The sequence below is a fragment of the Mustela nivalis genome, assembly GCF_964662115.1.
Source record: "Mustela nivalis genome assembly, chromosome: 17".
In the NCBI taxonomy this organism is placed as follows: domain Eukaryota; kingdom Metazoa; phylum Chordata; class Mammalia; order Carnivora; family Mustelidae; genus Mustela; species Mustela nivalis.
The window spans coordinates 56,605,073-56,624,301 of NC_139036.1; the positions used below are offsets into that span (position 1 = coordinate 56,605,073).

General features: G+C 45.0%; 1 protein-coding gene across 2 annotated transcripts in view; it reads left to right on the forward strand.

Moving 5' to 3' along the window:
• The window catches only part of NUP85 (nucleoporin 85), a 31,739-nt gene that overhangs the window by 5,618 nt on the left and 6,892 nt on the right, over window positions 1-19,229 (forward strand). The window contains exons 3-11 of one of the 2 annotated variants that reach the window (XM_082705234.1): window positions 2,154-2,316; window positions 4,692-4,762; window positions 5,724-5,767; window positions 8,755-8,824; window positions 10,220-10,341; window positions 14,656-14,790; window positions 14,896-15,018; window positions 15,468-15,599; window positions 15,963-16,069. In XM_082705234.1, the coding sequence (XP_082561360.1) occupies window positions 2,154-2,316; window positions 4,692-4,762; window positions 5,724-5,767; window positions 8,755-8,824; window positions 10,220-10,341; window positions 14,656-14,790; window positions 14,896-15,018; window positions 15,468-15,599; window positions 15,963-16,069 (967 nt within the window). The remainder of the gene's footprint in view (window positions 1-2,153; window positions 2,317-4,691; window positions 4,763-5,723; window positions 5,768-8,754; window positions 8,825-10,219; window positions 10,342-14,655; window positions 14,791-14,895; window positions 15,019-15,467; window positions 15,600-15,962; window positions 16,070-19,229) is intronic. The other variant, XM_082705235.1, reaches the window with a different exon arrangement.

Consider the following 19,229-nt stretch of genomic DNA (forward strand, 5'->3'; position numbering starts at 1 on the left):
ATTTTATTTTTATTTATTTATTTATTTATTTTAAAGATTTCATTTATTTATTTGACAGAGAGATCACAAGTAGGCAGAGAGGCAGGCAGAGAGAGAGGACGAAGCAGGCTCCCTGCTGAGCAGAGAGCCCGATGCGGGACTCGATCCCAGGACCCTGAGATCATGACCCGAGCCGAAGGCAGCGGCTTAACCCACTGAGCCACCCAGGCGCCCCTATGGCATATTTTAGTATTAAATATCTCAAGCTTGGCAGAGCTCTAGAAGCTGCCAGAGGGACAGTTGCTCAGGAGAGAACCTTCTTTGAATATGTCCAGCCTCTTTTCATACTTAATGGGAAAGCTTATCAGCATTTTTAGTTTGTCCTCCATTGTTGGAAACATGAGGCTTTCTTTTTGTTTATGTCTATTGAAATCTGGATAGAGACAAGCCATTGAACATCATCACAGTTTTTTCAAGAAGCTTTTTTTTTCAGTGGGTTAAATTCTCTGCCTTCGCCTCAGGTCATGATCTCAGGGTCCTGGGATCGAGCCCCGCATCGGGCTCTCTGCTCAGCAGGAAGCCTGCTTCCTCCTCTCTCTGCCTGCCTCTCTGTCTACCTGTGATCTCTGTCAAATAAATTAAAAAAAAAAAAAAAACCAGGAACAGGAAACATTAAAAAAAAAAAAAGAAGCTTTTATATAAAATATCTACAAGTTGGTGGTTTATAATTTCTCATGATAGATCCTTTTTTATCACTGCCACAGAATAATTTAGTCAACTCTTGATTCTTTGTTTTAGGGGTAATGGCAGTACAAAGAAATATAGAAATAATATTTATTTGAATTTGAGGTTATATAAAATTTCAGCTCTAGGTGTCTTTTCCTTTTTGTAGATTATTTATTTATTTATTTATTTATTTATTTGTGAGAGAGCAAGAGTATATGCACGAGCAGGGCCCAGGGGCCAAGGGAGAGGGAGAAGCCAACTGTTGAGTAGGGAGTTCAACACAGGGCGCTATTCTAGGACTCCGATCATGGTCTGAGCTGAAGGCAGACGCTTAACTGACTGAGCCACCCAGGTGCCCCTCGGATGTAGGTTTATCTTATTTATTGAGTTTATTATTTATTTATTTATTTATCCATAAGCTAATATTAAGTGACTTTAATTTTTTTTAGAGATTTTATTTATTTGAGAGAGAGTTCATGAGCAGGGGGGAAAGGTAGAGGAAGAAGCAGAATTCTTGTTGAGCAGGGAGCCCGATGTAGGACTTGATCCCAGGAGTGAGAGAGAAGCACAAGTCGGGGGGGCATTGAAGGGCAGAGGGAGAAGCAGACTCCCTACTGAGCAGAGAGCCTGATGTGGGGCTCCATCCCAGCACACTGATCATAGCCTGAGCCAAGGGCAGATGCCCAACCAACTGAGCCACCCAGACACCCTCAGTTCATACTTTTTAACATGAAATCAGTAGCAAAGAAGCTGAAGCTTTTGTAATTAGATAACTCAATTAAATATTTAAAGTGTGGGGCACCTGGATGGCTCAATGGGTTAAGCATCTGCCTTCAGCTCGGGTCAGGATCTCAGGGTCCTGGAATCAAGCCCCACACGGCTCTGCTCAGCGGGGAGCCTGCTTCCCCTTCTCTCTCTGCCTGCCTCTCTGCCTACTTGTGATCTATGTCTGTCTGTCAAATAAATAAATAAAATCTTTCAAAAAATAAATAAAAATTTAAAGTGAGAGGTACTTGGGTGGTTCAGTCAGTTAAGCATCTGCCTTGGGCTCAGGTCATGATCCCAGAGTCCTAGGATTGAGCCCCACATTAGGTTCCCTGTTCATCAGGGAGCCTGCTTCTCCCTCTCCCTCTGCCTGCCACTTGTGCACACGCATTCTCTCTCTTTCTATCAAGTAAATAAATAAAATCTTAAAAAAAATTTAGTGCGTCTGGGTGGCCCCGTCTGTTAAGTGTCTGCCTTTGGCTCAGGTCATGATCCCAGGGTACTGCAATCAAGTCCCGAATTGGGCTTCTGGCTCAGCTGGGAGTCTGCTTCTCTCTCTATCCTTCCCTGGACTTGTGATCTCTCTCTGTCTCTCAAATAAATAAATAAAATATTTTAAAAAATTTTGAAGTGAGTTCTTGTATGAGGGTAATGATGATTGATGTTAATTTTTTCTGTTTTAGAAGAATCAGAGACTAAGCCAGGCTGCCCCTTTATCTATATCATCCGAAAGGATATAGATGTTTACTCTCAGATCCTGAGAAAACTCTTCAATGAATCCCATGGAATCTTTGTGGGCCTCCAGAGAATTGAAGAAGAATTGACTGGAAAATCCAGAAAAGCTCAGTAAGTTCGCTGCTGATAGGTGCTGAAGTTCACAACTAAATTATGAAAGCCAAATGAAATGCATTGTTTTCCTTTTTTCTTTTCCTTAAGGTTTTTATTTATTTGAGAGGGAGAGAGAGAGAGAGGGAGCAAGCACAGGAGTGGTGGGGGAGGGCAGAGGGAGAAGGAGAAGCAGATTCCCAGCTGAACAGGGAGCCCAACACGGTGGGGCACAGGGCTCCGTTTCAGTACTCTAGAATCCTGACCTGAGCTGAAGGCAGTAGCTTAGCTTACTATGCTACCCAGGCCCCCTTAGAACTGTCTTTCTTTTTTGGGGGGGGGGGGGGGGACTGTTTTTCTTAGTAACTAAACCAGTTTCTTTCTTGTGGATATTTGTTTAGTTTTGTCATTTCCTTTCTAATTAATTAGTTAATGATTTATTTTAAATGTTTTATTTATTTATTTGACAGAGAGAGGGATATCACAAGTAGGCAGAGGCAGGTGGTGGGGCAGGGTGCAGGCTCCCTGATGAGCAGTCAGCCTGATGTGGGGCTTGATCTCAGGACCTTGAGATCATGACCTTAGCCGAAGGCAGAGGCTTAATCCACTGAGCCACCAAGGCGCCCGTTTCCTTTTTTAAAGACTTTATTTTGAACTAATTTTGGACTTAACAGAAAAAGTACAAAAATTAAAGATTCCTGCGCATCCCTCACTTAGTTTTGTTACATTAATATCTACATAACCATGTTACTGTTACTTAAACCAGGAAACTGAAACATCAACGCCTTATGATTCAAGGCCTCATTTGAATTTACCAGTTTTTCCACTAAGGTCCTTTTTTCTCCGCTGCAACTCAGGTTTTATTTATTTATTTATTTATTTATTTACAAAGATTTTATTTATTTATTTGACAGAGAGAGATCACAAGTAGACGGAGAGGCAGGCGGGGGCGGGGAAGCAGGCTCCCCGCCGAGCAGAGAGCCTGACTCGGGACTCAATCCCAGGACACTGAGATCATGACCTGAGCCGAAGGCAGCTGCTCAACCCACTGAGCCACCCAGGCGCCCCGTTGTATTTAGTTTTTTTTTCCTTGGTCTCTCTCTCTTTTCTTTTTTTTTTTTTTTTAAGATTTTGTTTATTTATTTGACAGGTAGGGATCACAAGTAGGCAGAGAGGCAGGCAGAGAGAGAGAGAGAGGAGGAAGCAGGCTCCCTGCTGAGCAGAGAGCCTGATGCGGGGCTTGATCCCAGGACCCTGGGATCATGACCCAAGCCGAAGTCAGAGGCTTTAACCCACTGATCCACCCAGGCGCCCCAAGATTTTATTTATTTATTTGACAGAGGTCACAAGTCAGCAGAGTGGTGGGGTGCGGGTGGGGAGAAGCAGGCTCCCCGCCGAGCAGAGAGTCTGACCAGGGGCTCTATCCCAGGATCCCGAGATCATCACCTCAGATCATGACCTGAGCCTAAGGCAGAGCCTTAACCCACTGAGCCACCCAGGCCCTCTTTTCTTAGTCTCTTTAATGACCTTGACACTTTTGAAAAAATACTGACCAATTATTTTGGTGATAGTCCCTCCATTTGGATTTCTCCAGTGTTTTCTCATGAATAGAGAAAGGTTATGCATTTTTTTTTTAAGGTTATTCATTTTTAGTAAGAATACCACAGAACTGGTATGATGTGTCCTTAGTATGTCATGTCATAGGGTTCATGATGTTGATGTTTTATTCTGGTTTTGTTGACCTTGATTACTTGCTTGATGTAGTTTCTACTGGGTTTCTTTTTTTTTTTTTTTTTAAGATTTTATTTATTTATTTGATAGAGAGAATTCACAAGTAGATGGAGAGGCAGGCAGAGAGAGAGAGGGAGGAGGAAGCAGGCTCCCCGCTGAGCAGAGAGCCTGATGCGGAACTCGATCCCAGGACCCTGAGATCATGACCTGAGCCGAAGGCAGCGGCTTAACCCACTGAGCCACCCAGGCGCCCTCTACTGGGTTTCTTGACTATAAAGTTACTGTCTTTCCCTTTGTAGTAGAAACTTTTTTTCAAATTTAATTTTATTTTTTTCAGTGTTCCAAGAATTATTGTTAGTAGGAGAAATTTTGAGATTATGCAAATCCTATTTCTCCTTAAATTTTCAACCACTAGTTTTAGTGTCTGTCAGTGGATCTCATCTGCAGCAACAATGTCAGTATGGATTCGTGGATATTTATTTTACCCCACTGATTATCTCATATGTTACTTATTTTTTTGTTCAAGTTCCAGCTTTCGCTGTAGGAGCTCTTTCAGGTTGGTTCCTGTCTTTGAGCAAGCTCCTACCTTCTATTGAGAACTTCCTTGCTTTTTGTCACCATAAGATGCACCAGGCTCATCTTGTGTGTCATTTCATCTTTTGTAGATTGGTCCGAGTGAGTAAGAACTACCGATCAGTCATCAGGGCGTGTATGGAGGAGATGCACCAGGTTGCAAGTAAGGATTTTATGTGTGTATAGGTGATAATAATTGAAATGTTTATCTAGCTGTAAATACGGCAAGGTAGAATCTATTTGACTCTCCAGTTTAAAATTCTTACTTTCCTGTCTTCCATAATTCTTAATTTTTTGGCAGTTGTCTTGAGTATATTTTTCAAGTTAGAGCATACTGAGCCGACAGGTGAGAGACTAGGGGCCAGATTAACAATCTTTGAAAATCACATTCCTGGTTCTTTAACCTTGGTGACTTCTTTGTTTCTTTCTCCTTCCTCCCTCCTTTCCTCCCTTCCTTCCTTTTTAAAAGACTTATTTTGAGAGAGCATGTGTGAGCGTTGAGGGAGGGGCAGAGGGAGAGAGAGTCTTAGACTCTGTGCCAATCGCAGAGTGCAACTTGGGGCCTGGTCTCAAGACCCTGAGCTGACTTGTTCTCTTAACCAACTCTGCCAACCAGGCATCTCTAACTTTGGTGATTTGAGGTCATCATAACCATGAGAGCCACGTGACTCCTGGATGCTGAGTAGAGTCTTATATAACGTGATGGTCTCTATAGTTTGCAGTTGAAAGTGTCACTTATAGCTTGAGGGCGTTGGGTGTACAAATCATTGATCTGCAACAAAGAGATATGAAGCATTTAAAAAAAATCTATAGTGAAGGGGTGCCTGGTTGGCCCAGTTGGTTAAGCGTCTGACTCTTGGTTTTGGCTCAGGTCATGGTCTCAGGGTTGTGAGATCAAGCCTTACTTCGGGCTCATGCTCAGTGTGGAACCTGCTTAAGTTTCTCTTTTTCTTCTCCCAACCCCCTTCCCCCCCAGTACACGCTCGTAAAAAATAAAAATCTGTAGTGAAAATGGGTGGTCATTAAAGGAAACAAAGGCACAAGCCAAAGAATCTGGTATATGAAGCTATAACTATGAGACTAAAAGTTTAATTGCTCACTTAAAATGTTTTGTGTTTTGTTAGTTGCTGCTAAAGATCCAGCCATTGGTCGCCAGTTCAGCAGCCAGGTAAGGGCGGGGGGGGGGGGCACTTTGTTATCCTGCTGGGGCCATTGTGTCCTCCTGCATCCTCAGCCTGGTGTGGGACTCGATCCCAGGACTCTGGGATCATGACCTGAGCCAAAGGCAGATGGTTTTTTGTTTTTGTTTTGTTTTTTAAGATTTTGTTTATTTATTTGACAGAGAGGTCACAAGTAGACAGAGAGGCAGGCAGAGGGGTAGGGGGGAAGCAGGCTCCCCGCTGAGCAGAGCCCAACGTGGGGCCCGATCCCAGTACCCTGAGATCATGACCTGAGCCGAAGGCAGAGGCTTAACCCACTGAGCCACCCAGGCGCCCTGAGTTTCCAGTTCTTATGGGAAATGTCAGTCCTAATCACGCTGTGTCACCTGAGATAGTGAGCTGAGCTTTTGGAATCACCAGTTATTTAATAAACTACTCAGCTCATGCACCCAGTATTTTTACTCAGTTGTTTAGTTGGACCTGGAAGATGACTGAAACAGTTCTCTTTCTTTTGTAGAAACTTGATGGTGTTCAAACTCAGTAGTGAATAAGGACTAGTGGATTGTCTCTGGTGCAGTCTAGTGTACAGTCAGCAAAGCATTTGTTTTCCTTTGTGAACTAGGTAGTCTGTGTTTGTGTATGAAAGGATGGTGGGGAAGAGGAGACTGCATGTTCCTAAGGGCAGGGTGCAGATGATTTTTATTTTGGGGTCCTATATTGAGTTTGTCTTTTAATAGACTTATAGACTTTCTTTTTTTTTTTTTTTTTTTTTTTTTGAAGATTTTATTTATTTATTTGACAGAGAGAGATCACAAGTAGGCAGAGAGGCAGGCAGAGAGAGAGAGAGGAGGAAGCGGACTCCGTGCCGAGCAGAGAGCCCGATGCAGGACTCGATCCCAGGACCCCGAGATCATGACCTGAGCTGAAGGCAGCGGCTTAACCCACTGAGCCACCCAGGCGCCCTTAATAGACTTTCTTAAACTTAGTCCCTTGAGTACCAACTTCACAATTTTTGCTGTATCTGTAGAATTTATTTTTCTTTTTATTAACATACAATGTTTTATTTGTTTCAGGAGTACAGGTCTGTGAATCCTCAGTCTTACACACTTCACAGCACTCACCATAGCACCTACCCTCCCCAGTGTCCATAACCAGTCACCCCATCCCTCCCACCCTCCTCCTCTCCAGCAACCCTCAGTTTGTTTCCTGAGATTAAGAGTCTCTTACGGTTTGTCTCCCTCCCCAGTCTCATCTGGTTTCATTTTTCCCTCCCTCCCCTCTATGACCCCTGCCCTGCCTTTCAAATTCCTCATCTCAGAGATTATATGATAATTCTCTTTCTCTGATGTAGTTCACTTAGCATAATACCCTCTAGTTCTATCCATGTGGTTGCAAATAGCAAGATTTCAGGGCTTTTTTTTTTTAAGATTTTATTTATTTGACAGAGATCACAAGTAGGCAGAGAGGCGGGTGGGGTGGGGAAGCAGGCTCCCTGCTGAGCAGAGAGCCGGTTGCAGGGCTCCATCCCAGGACTTGAGATCATGACCTGAGCCGAAAGCAGAGGCTTAACCCACTGAGCCACCCAGGTGCCCCAATTTTATTTTTTGTTTTCGTTTTTTGTTTGTTTGTTTGTTTGTTTGTTTTTGATGGCTGCATAATATTCCATTGTATGTATATACCATATCTTCTTTATCCATTCATCTTTTGATGGACATCTAGGTTCTTTCCATAGTTTGGCTATTGTGGACATCACTGAAATAAACATTTGAGTGCACGTGCCCCTTTGGATCACTGCATTTGTATCTTTAGGGTAAATACTCAGTAGTGCGATTGCTGGGTTGTAGGGTAGCTCTCTTTTCAACTTTTTTTTTTTTTTTTTAAAGATTTATTTATTTGACAGAGAGAAATCACAAGTAGACAGAGAGGCAGCCAGAGAGAGAGAGAGAGGGAAGCAAACTCCCTGCCGAGCAGAGAGCTCGATGCGGGACCCGATCCCAGGACCCTGAGATCATGACCTGAGCCGAAGGCAGCGGCTTAATCCACTGAGCCACCCAGGCGCCCCTCTTTTCAACTTTTTGAGGGACCTCCATACTGTTTTCCACAGTGGCTGCACCCGCTTTCATTCCCACCCACAATGCAGGAGGGTTCCCCTTTCCCCACATCCTTGCCAACACCTGTCCTTTCCTGAGTGGTTAATTTTAGCCAGTCTGACTGGTGTGAGGTGGTATCTCACTGTGGTTTTGATTTGTATTAGAATTTTAAATATTATTTACTGAAGGGACATCTGGGTGGCTCAGTTGTTTAAGCTACTGCCTTCGGCTCAGGTGACAATCCTGAGCTCCGAGATGAAGTCCCAAATTTGGCTCCCAGCTCAGCAGGGAGTCTGCTTTTCCCTCTGGCCCTCTCATTCTCTCTCTCACCCTCTCTGTCTCTCAAATAAAGTCTTAAAAAGTATATATTATTGGGGCACCTAAGTGGCTCAGCGGGTCAAACCTCTGCTTTCAACTTAGGTCATTATCTCAGGGTCCTGGGATCAATCAAGCTCCACATCAGGCTTTCTGCTTAGCAGGGAGCCTGCTTCCCCCTCTTTCCGTCTGCCTCTCTGCCTACTTATGCGCTCGCTCTCTCTCTCTCCCTCCCCCCCAAAAAAAGTGTGTGTGTGTGTGTATGTGTGTATAATTTACTGAATATTTTTCTACGAATCATCTCCCATTTATTTAGAGCTTCTTTCTAAATGAGCTAATTATATTCTTCTATAATATACATTAAACTAAAACAAGAATCATTAAAACAAAAAAAATTGTTAACCTGCCTACCACCACCTAAAATTCACTCACTGGCTTCCCTGTGGGAAACCCTGCTATAGAAATACTCAGTAATTGTTGAGTGAATAATGAATGACCTCATATGATTCAAGCCCTGCTTCATTCCTTTTGCTGTAAGAGAAATGTCAGGAATGTTTTCAGTTAAAACTTTGTCTCCATTTCTTCTTTAGGTCTCCATTTTGTCAGCAATGGAGCTCATTTGGAACCTTTGTGAGATTCTCTTTATTGAAGTCGCTCCAGGTGAGCAAGAAATCATCCCTTTACAAAGGTGTCCTTCTGCCCTTTCCTCTTTGTCTTTCCTGTGTGTTGTGATGAGCATTTTATTGCCAAAAGTGCGCCTTTCCTCACTCTTCATCAACATAACCAGAAAGCTGTATATAACACCCCAAAACACTGCTGTTTTGTCAGATACTACCAAAAAAACTTAGAGATTAAGTTTTTAATCTTAATGCTTCTAAAATGCCTTCTAAAAACCTAAGATGTTGGGAGGTGACCCCTGAAAAACACCAGGAAAGCACACTGGACTAGTGTGTGGCAGGGGCGGTCAGGATTCATATGGTGGACTGGTCAAGCTGAAGAAAGTTTTAGGATCAAGGAAGAGGCATGGGGTGGGTCTCCCTCCCAGCCTCAGAAAGAACAAACTTTGTCCACTCCTTGATCGTAGACTTCTGGCCTCCAGAAATGTGAAACAATAAATGTCAGTTGTTAAAAATTAAAAGAAAGGAACAAAGTTTTAGGGCTGTGAGGAGGGATTAGATGGTGAGAAGCAAAGTCATTTGGAGACTTCTGTCCCCAGAGATTGAGGGAGGGGGCAGCCCTACCTGTGAACTGTACACTCTGAATTATTCCATGTTCTTTTTTTTTTTTTTTTTTAATTTTATTTATTTATTTGACAGAGATCACAAGTAGGCAGAGAGAGAGGAAGGGAAGCAGGCTCCCTGCCTAGCAGAGAGCCCGATGCGGAACTCGATCCCAGGACCCTGAGATCATGACCCGAGCCGAAGGCAGAGGCTTAACCCACTGAGCCACCCAGGCGCCCCTATTCCATGTTCTTGAACTAAGTTGTGTCCTATGGTATCCTGGCCTGAGTGGGCTCTCTGTGGAGGTGCTGCAGGGTTTTTTTGCATTCCCTTGATGACTTATGTTTGCTTTTATCCATACATGAATGTTAATAATCTGTGCAGTCATAGCTTTTTACTCCTACTCCTGCTAAAGCCCTGAGCAGTGTGAAAATAAAATTAGTTGATTCTGTTTTTATCTCCTCCCGTATATTTTGAGGGCTGTTGCTGTGGTTTTGTCATACCTAGCACCTAGTCAGTAGCAATCCCTAAGTGGCCATTCCTTATGTAGCCGCCGAGTACTGCATAGTCATGAAGAATTCGAGGTGGAAGGTGAGATTCAGCCCTCTCAAAAATTCATGAAATGTGGAGCTGCCTGGCTGAGAGGAACTATTCGTAAGTCCATTTGCTAGTCCAGTCCTTTATTCAGGACCATATGGGTACCCACCTAAGTGGGGTAAAGTACTTCCTACCTAGTCATCTTGTCTGCCTACAGTTTCTGTATGTACAGTGGGAAAGTGGAGTTGGCTGCAGATGAAGCGGAGGTTTTTGTGTTAACAAGAGTCTTTTCTCCCAGCTGGCGCTCTTCTCCTTCACCTCCTTGACTGGGTCCGACTGCACGTGTGTGAAGTGGACAGTTTGTTGGCAGATGTCCTGGGCAGTGAGAATCCGAGCAAACATGACAGCTTCTGGAAGTTGGTAAGCATCTCCCGCAGGCTGGGCCTTCCTGACTTCCATCTCATGATCTCTTTTTCCCAGTGCTTCCGGCGGGCCCAAGGATTGCCTGTGGAGCCTGCTCAGAGTCGGACCGGCTCTTTGGGTCTGTGATTATGGGGCTGCTCTTAGATCTTTTCTTCCCAGCTCCACAGGAGAGTTTAGAACTAAGTTGTCGTGTAAGAAAAGTAATGCTTTGTAGACTTCCTGGTGAGCAGGGACGTTTAATTTCTTTGTGAGTCTAAGGAAGAGAAGATGTGATAAAGCTGTTTGATAGGAGCGGAAGGGGGTTGGAGGTTAAATTAGCAGGAGGAGTTTTGATGTGATAGAAATGTTCTAAAACTGAATTGTAGTGATGCTGAACAACTCTATAAACTTAGAACTTAAATAGGTGAGTGTTTATAGTGTAACTCCAAAATTGTAGCTCCAAATAGCTATTGAAAACAAAAAGATGGATGATCCTGGAGTTATTTTGGATTATCAGTGTGGAAGTCAGTCTGTGTGTTGGGGTTGTGAGTGTGTGTGAGGGTGGGTATGTATGTACTCTGTGCCTACTGACCCGTGACCCAATTGGGAGGGACTGGGGAGAGATTGCTAGTTGACCTGAATAATGGAAAGTTGATTAAACTTAGACAATCTGTAATTCCGGTAAAGAATTGTTGCCTTTGATGCTATTTCTGGGCCTTTTGTTGCTGGGAGATCTGTGCAAGTGTGGGGAGAGCCTTTGTTCAGGAAGTATTAGGCTCAGATTTTGTGTCTCTGATTCATTCACTGAGTATTTTTTTTTTTTTTTTTTTAAAGATTATTTATTTATTTATTTGACAGAGAGAGAGATCACAAGGAGGCAGAGAGGCAGGCAGAGAGAGAGAGGAGGAAGCAGGCTCCCCGCTGAGCAGAGAGCCCGATGTGGGACTCGATCCCAGGACCCTGAGATCATGACCTGAGCTGAAGGCAGCGGCTTAACCCACTGAGCCACCCAGGCGCCCTCATTCACTGAGTATTTATTGAGTGCTCCTGTTTGCAAGGCATTGAGGAAACAGTCATGAACAAAGTGGGTGAAGATTACTGTCCTTAGGAAGCTTTATATCCTGGGTGGGGAGACAGGAAATAAGTACAGAAACAAGTAAAACATGTAGCATGCCTAACAGGGGAGCACTGTGATGTGGAGGGCAGTAAAGCCAAGGTGGCTGAGGAATCAAGGAAGGCCTCCCTCATGAGTTGATGGTGGGGGGAGGGGCGCTGGGCCAAAGGAGGGGAAAGATCGTTGCAGGTAGTGAGACCTGCACTTGCTCTGGCCTGGAGGCACGTGAGATCAGGAGCAGTGAGCAAGGGCAGAGAGTCACGGGGTCAGATCAGAGGGTTCCTTGGACTGTCATAGGGACTTAGAGGCAGTAGCGCAGTGTGGTAAGAACATGGTCTGTGGTGCCAGACTGTCTGAGTTAGGTTGCCAGCTCTGCCTCTTGCTAGCTGTGGGGTATTAGATGTGTTACTTAATATCCTTTAGTTTCTTCTATACAGTGCAGATAGTAAGATTATGTGTTTTGTTTTGTTTTTTAAGATTTTATTTATTTATTTGACAGAGTTCACCAGTAGGCAGAGAGGCAGGCAGAGAGAGAGAGAAGAGGAAGCTCTGCTTCCCGCTGAGTAGAGAGCCGATGTGGGACTGGATCCCAAGACCCTGGGATCATGACCTGAGCTGAAGGCAGAGGCGTTTACCCACTGAGCCACCCAGGCACCCCTAAGGTTATGTTTAAGATTATGTTACGATTAGGGCTCCTAGATGGCTCAGTCAGTTAAACATCTGACTTCAGCTCAGGTCATGATCTCAGGGTCCTGGAATCAAGTCTTACATTGGGTTTCCCTGCTCAGTGGGGATCCTTCTTCTCCCTCTCCTTCTGCCCCTCCCTCCTGCTCATGCTCTCTTCTCAAATAAAGATTATATTTTGAGGGGCACCTGGGTGGCTCAGTGGGTTAAAGCCTCTGCCTTCGGCTCAGGTCATGATCCCAGGGTCCTGGGATCGAGCCCCACATCGGGCTCTCTGCTCAGCAGGGAGCCTGCTTCCTCCCCTCTCTGTGCCTGCCTCTCTGCCTGCTTGTGATCTCTGTCAAATAAATAAAATCTTCAAAAAAAAAAGAAATTATATTTTGATTAAAAGACATATATGTGTGTAAGCTAGTTGATGGATGCAGCCCCTGAGTCAGATGGGGTGGGGCGCACATAGGAGAGCTGAGCATTCACACCATGATTGGATGTAGGTTTCCAAGGCTCTCTGGCTGCCCTACCAAGGATGGAGCAAGGGCAGAAGCAGAGACCAGTCTAGAGGCTTTGGTACTAAAGCATGAAAAGATGGTGGTGACTTGGACAAGGATGGGAGCTGAACAGAGGAGGTGGTGAGGAATGATTACATTCTGGATGCAGTTTACAGATACCGTTGATGCAGTTGGCTAATAGATTAGATGTGCATGTGTAAGAAATGAGAGAATGTGGGAAGATCAGTTTGGTGAGTTGGAAGCAGCCAGATGTTTACTTTTAGAGATGCTACATTTAAGATGCCCATGAGGTCTAAGTGGAGGCACTATGTTGGGCATTACTGTGTACAGGTCTGGAATCCAGAGAAGGAAGTACAGGCTATAGAGAAATTGGGGATTTGTCAGCATCTATATCTTTGGCACTTAAAAAAAAAAGATTTTATTTATTTGACAGAGAGAGAGATAGTGAGAGAAGGAACAAAAGCAGAGGTAGAGGAAGAGGGAGAAGCAAGGCTTCCTGCTGAGCAGGGAGCCCAATTCAGGGCTCCATCCCAGGAGTCCCAGAACGCTGGGATCATGACCTGAGCCGAAGGCAGATGCTTAACAACTGAGCTACTCAGGCACCCCTATCTTTGGCTTTTTTGAGCATGACTGAGTATGGGAAAATGTTACTTTGTATGTTTTACATATTTGTTAGTCTGTATGTACTGTTGGTTGTCATTATTCATGACAGTTAAAGTCTATAAAGTTGCCTGAACATGTATTGCTGATTATTGTAATACAGGATTCTTCCAGCCTCTGATCCCATTTTTGTCAGCTGGTCAGTGTATAACCTTGTTTTATTGATGGTTTTACTTAAAGACACCTCATTTATTTTTATTTTAATTTTTTAAAGATTTTATTTATTTATTTGACAGGCAGAGATCATGAGGCAGAAAGACAGGCAGAGAGAGAGAGAGGAGGAAACAGGGTCCCTGCTGAGCAGAGAGCCCGATGCGGGGCTCGATCCCAGGACCTGGGATCATGACCTGAGTTGAAGGCAGTTGAAACCCACTGAGCCACCCAGGCGCCCCAGGACCCCTCATTTAATATATACTGTTGACTCATCATGGTGAATAACATAGTAGCACGTGCCTGAACGAGGCTAATCTAACACATTTTCTCCCTGTGGGCCGCCATCCCTCCTTAGCACTTAGCACTTCAGCACCCTGCTCAGCAAAAAGCACAATACCAAAAAAGTGGCCCTAGGTAGAACCTGAAAAAGACCCTTGTTTGGTGTGAGAGTTGATATAAGAAGGTAGAATTCTGCCTTGCTCATCCTCTGCTGGGAATGTGCATATCAGTTAGTTCGTTTTTGCCACTCTGCACACATCCACAAGTAATGGTGACACTACCTCACGTACTGACTTCGGGGTTACAAATAGATGTTAACAATGGGGAAATTCACAGATGCGGAATCTGAGTAAATTCACAGATGCGTTTGCTGCCAGTCCCCACCTGGAGTCTCTCTGGACTCTGCGGACTGTTGATGTTGAGCGTATGTGTGCGTCTGTGTGTTTATTTGAACTGAACCTTTTATGAACTGATCTTTACTTGATGTACTATGCTGTTTTCTATATATTTTTTTAATATTTTATTTATTTATTTGACAGACAGGGAACACAGGCAGGAAGAGTGTGTTCCCATGGAGTAGGGAGCTCATCCATTTTCTGTTTTCTGTTTCATTCATTCACCATTTATTAAGTAAATTCTACATCCAATGTGGGGCTTGAACTCATGACTGAGATCAAGAGTTGTGTGCTCTACTCAATGATGTAGCCAGGTGTCCCCATTTCATTTATTTTTAAAAAGTTGGTTGCAATCTGTAATGTGTTAAAACATGCAGTTTGAAAAGCATGGTCCAGGTTAAAACCCTTAGACTAGATAAGCTAGATGACTGCTGGAGGGAAGGAGCCAGCGCACTTCTGTAAGGCTAGGAAGCCCAAGTGCGGACTGAGGAGACCGGCTCCTGGGCATCCGTGAATGTTCATGCTCTTGTGTGTCCTCCAGGTGACCATCTTGGTGCTACAGGGCCGGCTGGATGAGGCTCGGCAGATGCTCTCCAAAGAAGCTGACGCCAGTCCCTCCTCTGCAGGCATGTGCCGAATCCTAGGGGACCTGATGAGGACGATGCCCGTTCTCAGTGTATGTGGGAGCAACCCTGTTCTGCTGGGTCACAAGAGAGGGGTTTGTTCATTAAGCACAAAGCATTTCTGTGGCAATGGCATCTCACCGTGTCTTTCTCCTTAGCCTGGCAACACCCAGACGCTGACAGAGCTGGAGCTGAAGTGGCAGCACTGGCACGAGGAATGCGAGCGTCACCTCCAGGACAGCACGTTTGCTGCCAGTCCCCACCTGGAGTCTCTCTGCAAGGTCTGTGGGAAGGAAGTCCAGGTTGGGGTCCAAGCTGGGGCTGTGACATCCAACACAGCAATAACAGGAACGTGATCCTCTCCGGACAAGGCTGTCCATCAGCTCTGCCAGGAAGAGGAGGGCTCTCAGACCAGATGCTCTGGTTGAGATTAGCAAAGGTTTTTTGTTTTTGTTTGTTTGTTAAGATTTTATTTATTTGAGAGGGAGAGAGAGCCTGTGCTTGAGAAAGCACGAGCAGGTGGGGAGGGAGGGAGGGGGGTGGAGGGAGAGAGAGAAGCAGGCTCCCCGCTGAGCAGAGAGCCTGACTCAGGGCTCCATCCTAGGACCTCAGGATCATGACCTGAACTGAAGGCAGGTGCTTCACTGACTGAGCCACCTAGGAGCCCCAAGACCAGGAGAGTTAACAGAGAAGTTGGTCTGGAATTGAAGAAAAATATCTCTTTCCTTAGATCATGCTGGGAGATGAAGCCGCTCTGTTGGAGCAGAAGGAGCTGCTGAATAACTGGTATCATTTCCTAGTGACCCGGCTCCTATACTCTCATCCCACAGTGAAACCCATTGACCTGCACCTCTATGCCCAGGTGAGCCTGAACTCCAAGGGATGGTGGTGGGGAGTACGAATCCTGTGGGCTAGGTTATTGTCAGTATGTGGCCTTTTTGAGTTGAACCTCCCTGGAGAACAGGAGGGTCTTTCCTTTGCCCCTCCCTCCTCCTTTTAAGTTTCTTTTTTTAGTAATCTCTGCCCCCAACATGGGGCTCAAACTTATGACTCTAGGGATCCAGAGTTGCACATTCTTCCAGCTGAGCCCTCCAGATGCCCTTCCTTTGGCCCTTTTTGAAGGACCTCATCGCCCTTCTCCAGGGTTCCCTACACAGCAGCCCTGCCTGTCCCCTTGAGTCTCTGCTTCCATCTGGGAATTGAGTGGGTCACCAACTTTCCACAGTCCAGCCTTGACCTGTTTTTGGGAGGTGAGAGCAGCCCAGAACCCCTGGACAACATCTTGTTGGCAGCCTTTGAGTTTGACATCCACCAAGTGATCAAGGAGTGCAGGTAGGACCTGCTGCGCCACCGCCTTTTCTGTCTTTACTTACTGTGCAGTTCAGAGAAACCAAGTGAAGTCAGAGTGTTGTGCAGCTGTCACCACCACCTTTTCTTAGAATGTCTTGTTCTTTCTTTCTGGTGTCTTAACTTGCTTCCCACACACCTTCTCCCCTCCTGAGCCACATGGAGGTAGGTAATGGCTTCTTCCTGGACAGCCTTGGGGACCTTCCTGAGGTACTATGTTTACTGTATTCATAACAATATTTAGGGATGTTTACTTGAACAACATTACAGTAAATTACTTTGATATTTAAAATCCAGAAAAAGCCAGCAAGCCTATTTCTTAGAACCTGATGGATATGCAAACTGCCGTAAGGGAGAGCACTTCTCAGTAGCCTCACTCTCCAGTGAGCCATGAGCTGCCTTACCAGCGGGCTCCTGGCTGAGTCTGGAGAGCAAGGATTCCACACTACCCCCTCCTCAGAAGGGTGTCTTGTCAGTGCATTGAATCTTCAGCAAGGCGAGAAAGGGAGTGTCAGACATCACGAATCAAAGGTACAGCTTGTTGGGAATTTTCATATATAGTAAGTCAGACGTCATTTTGTGTCCCTTCTTGTGCAGCCTGGACACATGGGTATTGCATTGAAGACGCCCAGCAGACTACTGTTGGGAACGACAGCAGACGGCCTTGCTCAGTATCAAATTCACTGACCTCTACCAGATCTTTTTCAGTAGATCTGGGCCATGGGAGGGGCTTCCCCTCCTGCTCCGCTCCTCCTGTTTGAGCTAGAAGATAGCTGGAGCTTGAAGAAAACGGTGGAGGAAGAAAACTAGGTTTTGTGTCCATATTCTTTTCACAGACGTGGAGCTGGAGCTGGAAGTTGACTTTCAGAATCCAGCTGAGGGGGCGCTATCTGCACGGAGTGGTTAATGAGAATAACTTACAGAGGTGCACACACACGTCATTATTTGACTTTGTCATTGTCTCTGCCTATAATTTGAAGTAATGGGCATTTCTAAATATATTGGCTGTTACAGGAGTGGGTTATTTCTACCAGGGCTTCCTTCATAATCCACATCTCAATTTTTGGGAACAAATCAGAGTTGAGCACAACCAGGAGGAAGGACAATGAAAAGGGAAAGCAGCCTGTTCTCTGCAGTGACAATAGAAAAAAAGAGAGGGTGCCAGTGCAGTGGCTTCCATGAATGCCACAGAAAATGGCCTCAGCCTCCTGCCGGTCACACATAAAGAAGGATCAGGCTCCCAGTCCGTTAGTCTGAACATCTGTCTGTCCTGGCAAATAGGAAAGGATCTAAAGTATTTCTGTTTCTTACAAATTTTGGAGCTAGGGTTTTGTTTCTTTGTTTGTTGGTTTAATTTATTTATTTGATAGACAGATCACAGGTAGTCAGAGAGGCAGGCAGAGAGAGAGAGGAGGAAGCAGGCTCCCCGCTGAGCAGAGAACTCGATGTGGGGCTCGATCCCAGGACCCTGGGATCATGACCTGAGCCGAAAGCAGAGGCTTTAACCGAACCCACTGAGCCACCCAGGTGCCCCAAGCTAGGGTTTTTCTGATTAGGAAGCCACTTCCTACTCTACATTGAAAATGGTACCATAATGCAAGTCCTGGGACCTTATCTCAGGCATTAGAGGAAAGCTTGAAGTATCTTCAGAGAGAGTAGCAGAGTTTTAGAAGTGTGCCCTCCTGGATGGGAAGGATTGGATTTTCAGTCTTGTGAGCACTTAGTTTCTCCTGAGTTATACCAGTCAGACCCAGGCTAAGTTCCTGGAAAGTGGTGAACATCTGGAGTTGGGCCAGTGGGCTGGTGGTGTAGGGAAGTCTTGCTGCTTTGTTGCTAGGGTCATGATTACCCTGTAAAGGGGAATGAGGGGAATTCTTTTTAAAGGTGTTAAAAGGGAGAGGTGTTTTTTTTAAAGATTTTATTTATTTGACAGAGCACAGGCAGAGGGTAAGCTAGGAGCCCGATGTGGGACTTGATGCCAGGACCCTGGGATCATGACCTGAGCTGAAGGCAGACGCTTAACTGACTGAGCCACCTAAGTGGCTTTTTAAAGCCATGTTATATCCATTTTCTTTTTCTTAGAACAATCCAGGTAGACAAATGATAAAATTACTTTTTCTAGGGGCGCCTGGGTGGCTCAATGGGTTAAAGCCTCTGCCTTGGGCTCAGGTCATGGTCCCAGGTTCTTGGGATCGAGCCCCAAATCAGGCTCTGTGCTCTGCGGTGGGCCTGCTTCTTCCTGTCTCTCTCTCTGCCTGTCTCTCTGCCTTTTTGTGATCTCTGTCAAATAAATAAATAAAGTCTTAAAAAAAAAAAAAAAAACCTAGTATACTCCTTTAAAAAAGCAATAAAAAAATTTTAAAAATTACTTTTTCTAGATGAAGGGGACAGAGAGGTAGGGACTGACTGAAACTGTGGTCTCGAGTACTGTTTGTGGTACTTTTTTTGTTAAATCAATATCTAGTTAAGACCCTGCGATGGGTCCTAACATGGGGCTTCCTGCTCAGCGGGAAGCCTGCTTCTCCCTCTCCCTCTGTCCCTGCTTGTATTCCCTCTCTCTGTCAAATAAATAAAGAAAATCTTAAAAAAAAAAACAAAACGAGCATGATAGGACTTTGTGTAGCTCATAATGAATTTATAGACCTCTTAGTATTTTTTTTTTAAAATAAAGGTTTTAGGGACGCCTGGGTGTCTCAGTTGGTTAAGCAGCTGCCTTCGGCTCAGGTCATGATCCCAGCATCCTGGGATTGAGTCCCACATCGGGCTCCTTGCTCAGCGGGGAGCCTGCTTCTCCCTCTGCCTCTGCCTGCCATTCTGTCTGCCTGTGCTCGCTCTCTCCCCCCGCCTCTCTCTCTGATAAATAAATAAAATCTTAAAAAAAAAAAAAAGTTTAAATAAAGATTTTATTTATTTATTTGACAGAGATCACAAGTAGGCAGAGAAGCAGGCAGAGAGAGAGAGAGAGGGAAGCAGGCTCCCTGCTGAGCAGAGAGCCCGATATGGGACTTGATCCCAGGACCCTGAGATCATGACCCGAGCCGAAGGCAGCGGCTTAACCCACTGAGCCACCCAGGCACCCCAAGACCTCTTAGTATTTGATGATTGTAGAAATACGAGTGTTTTTGAAAATTGGCAAAGATAATTT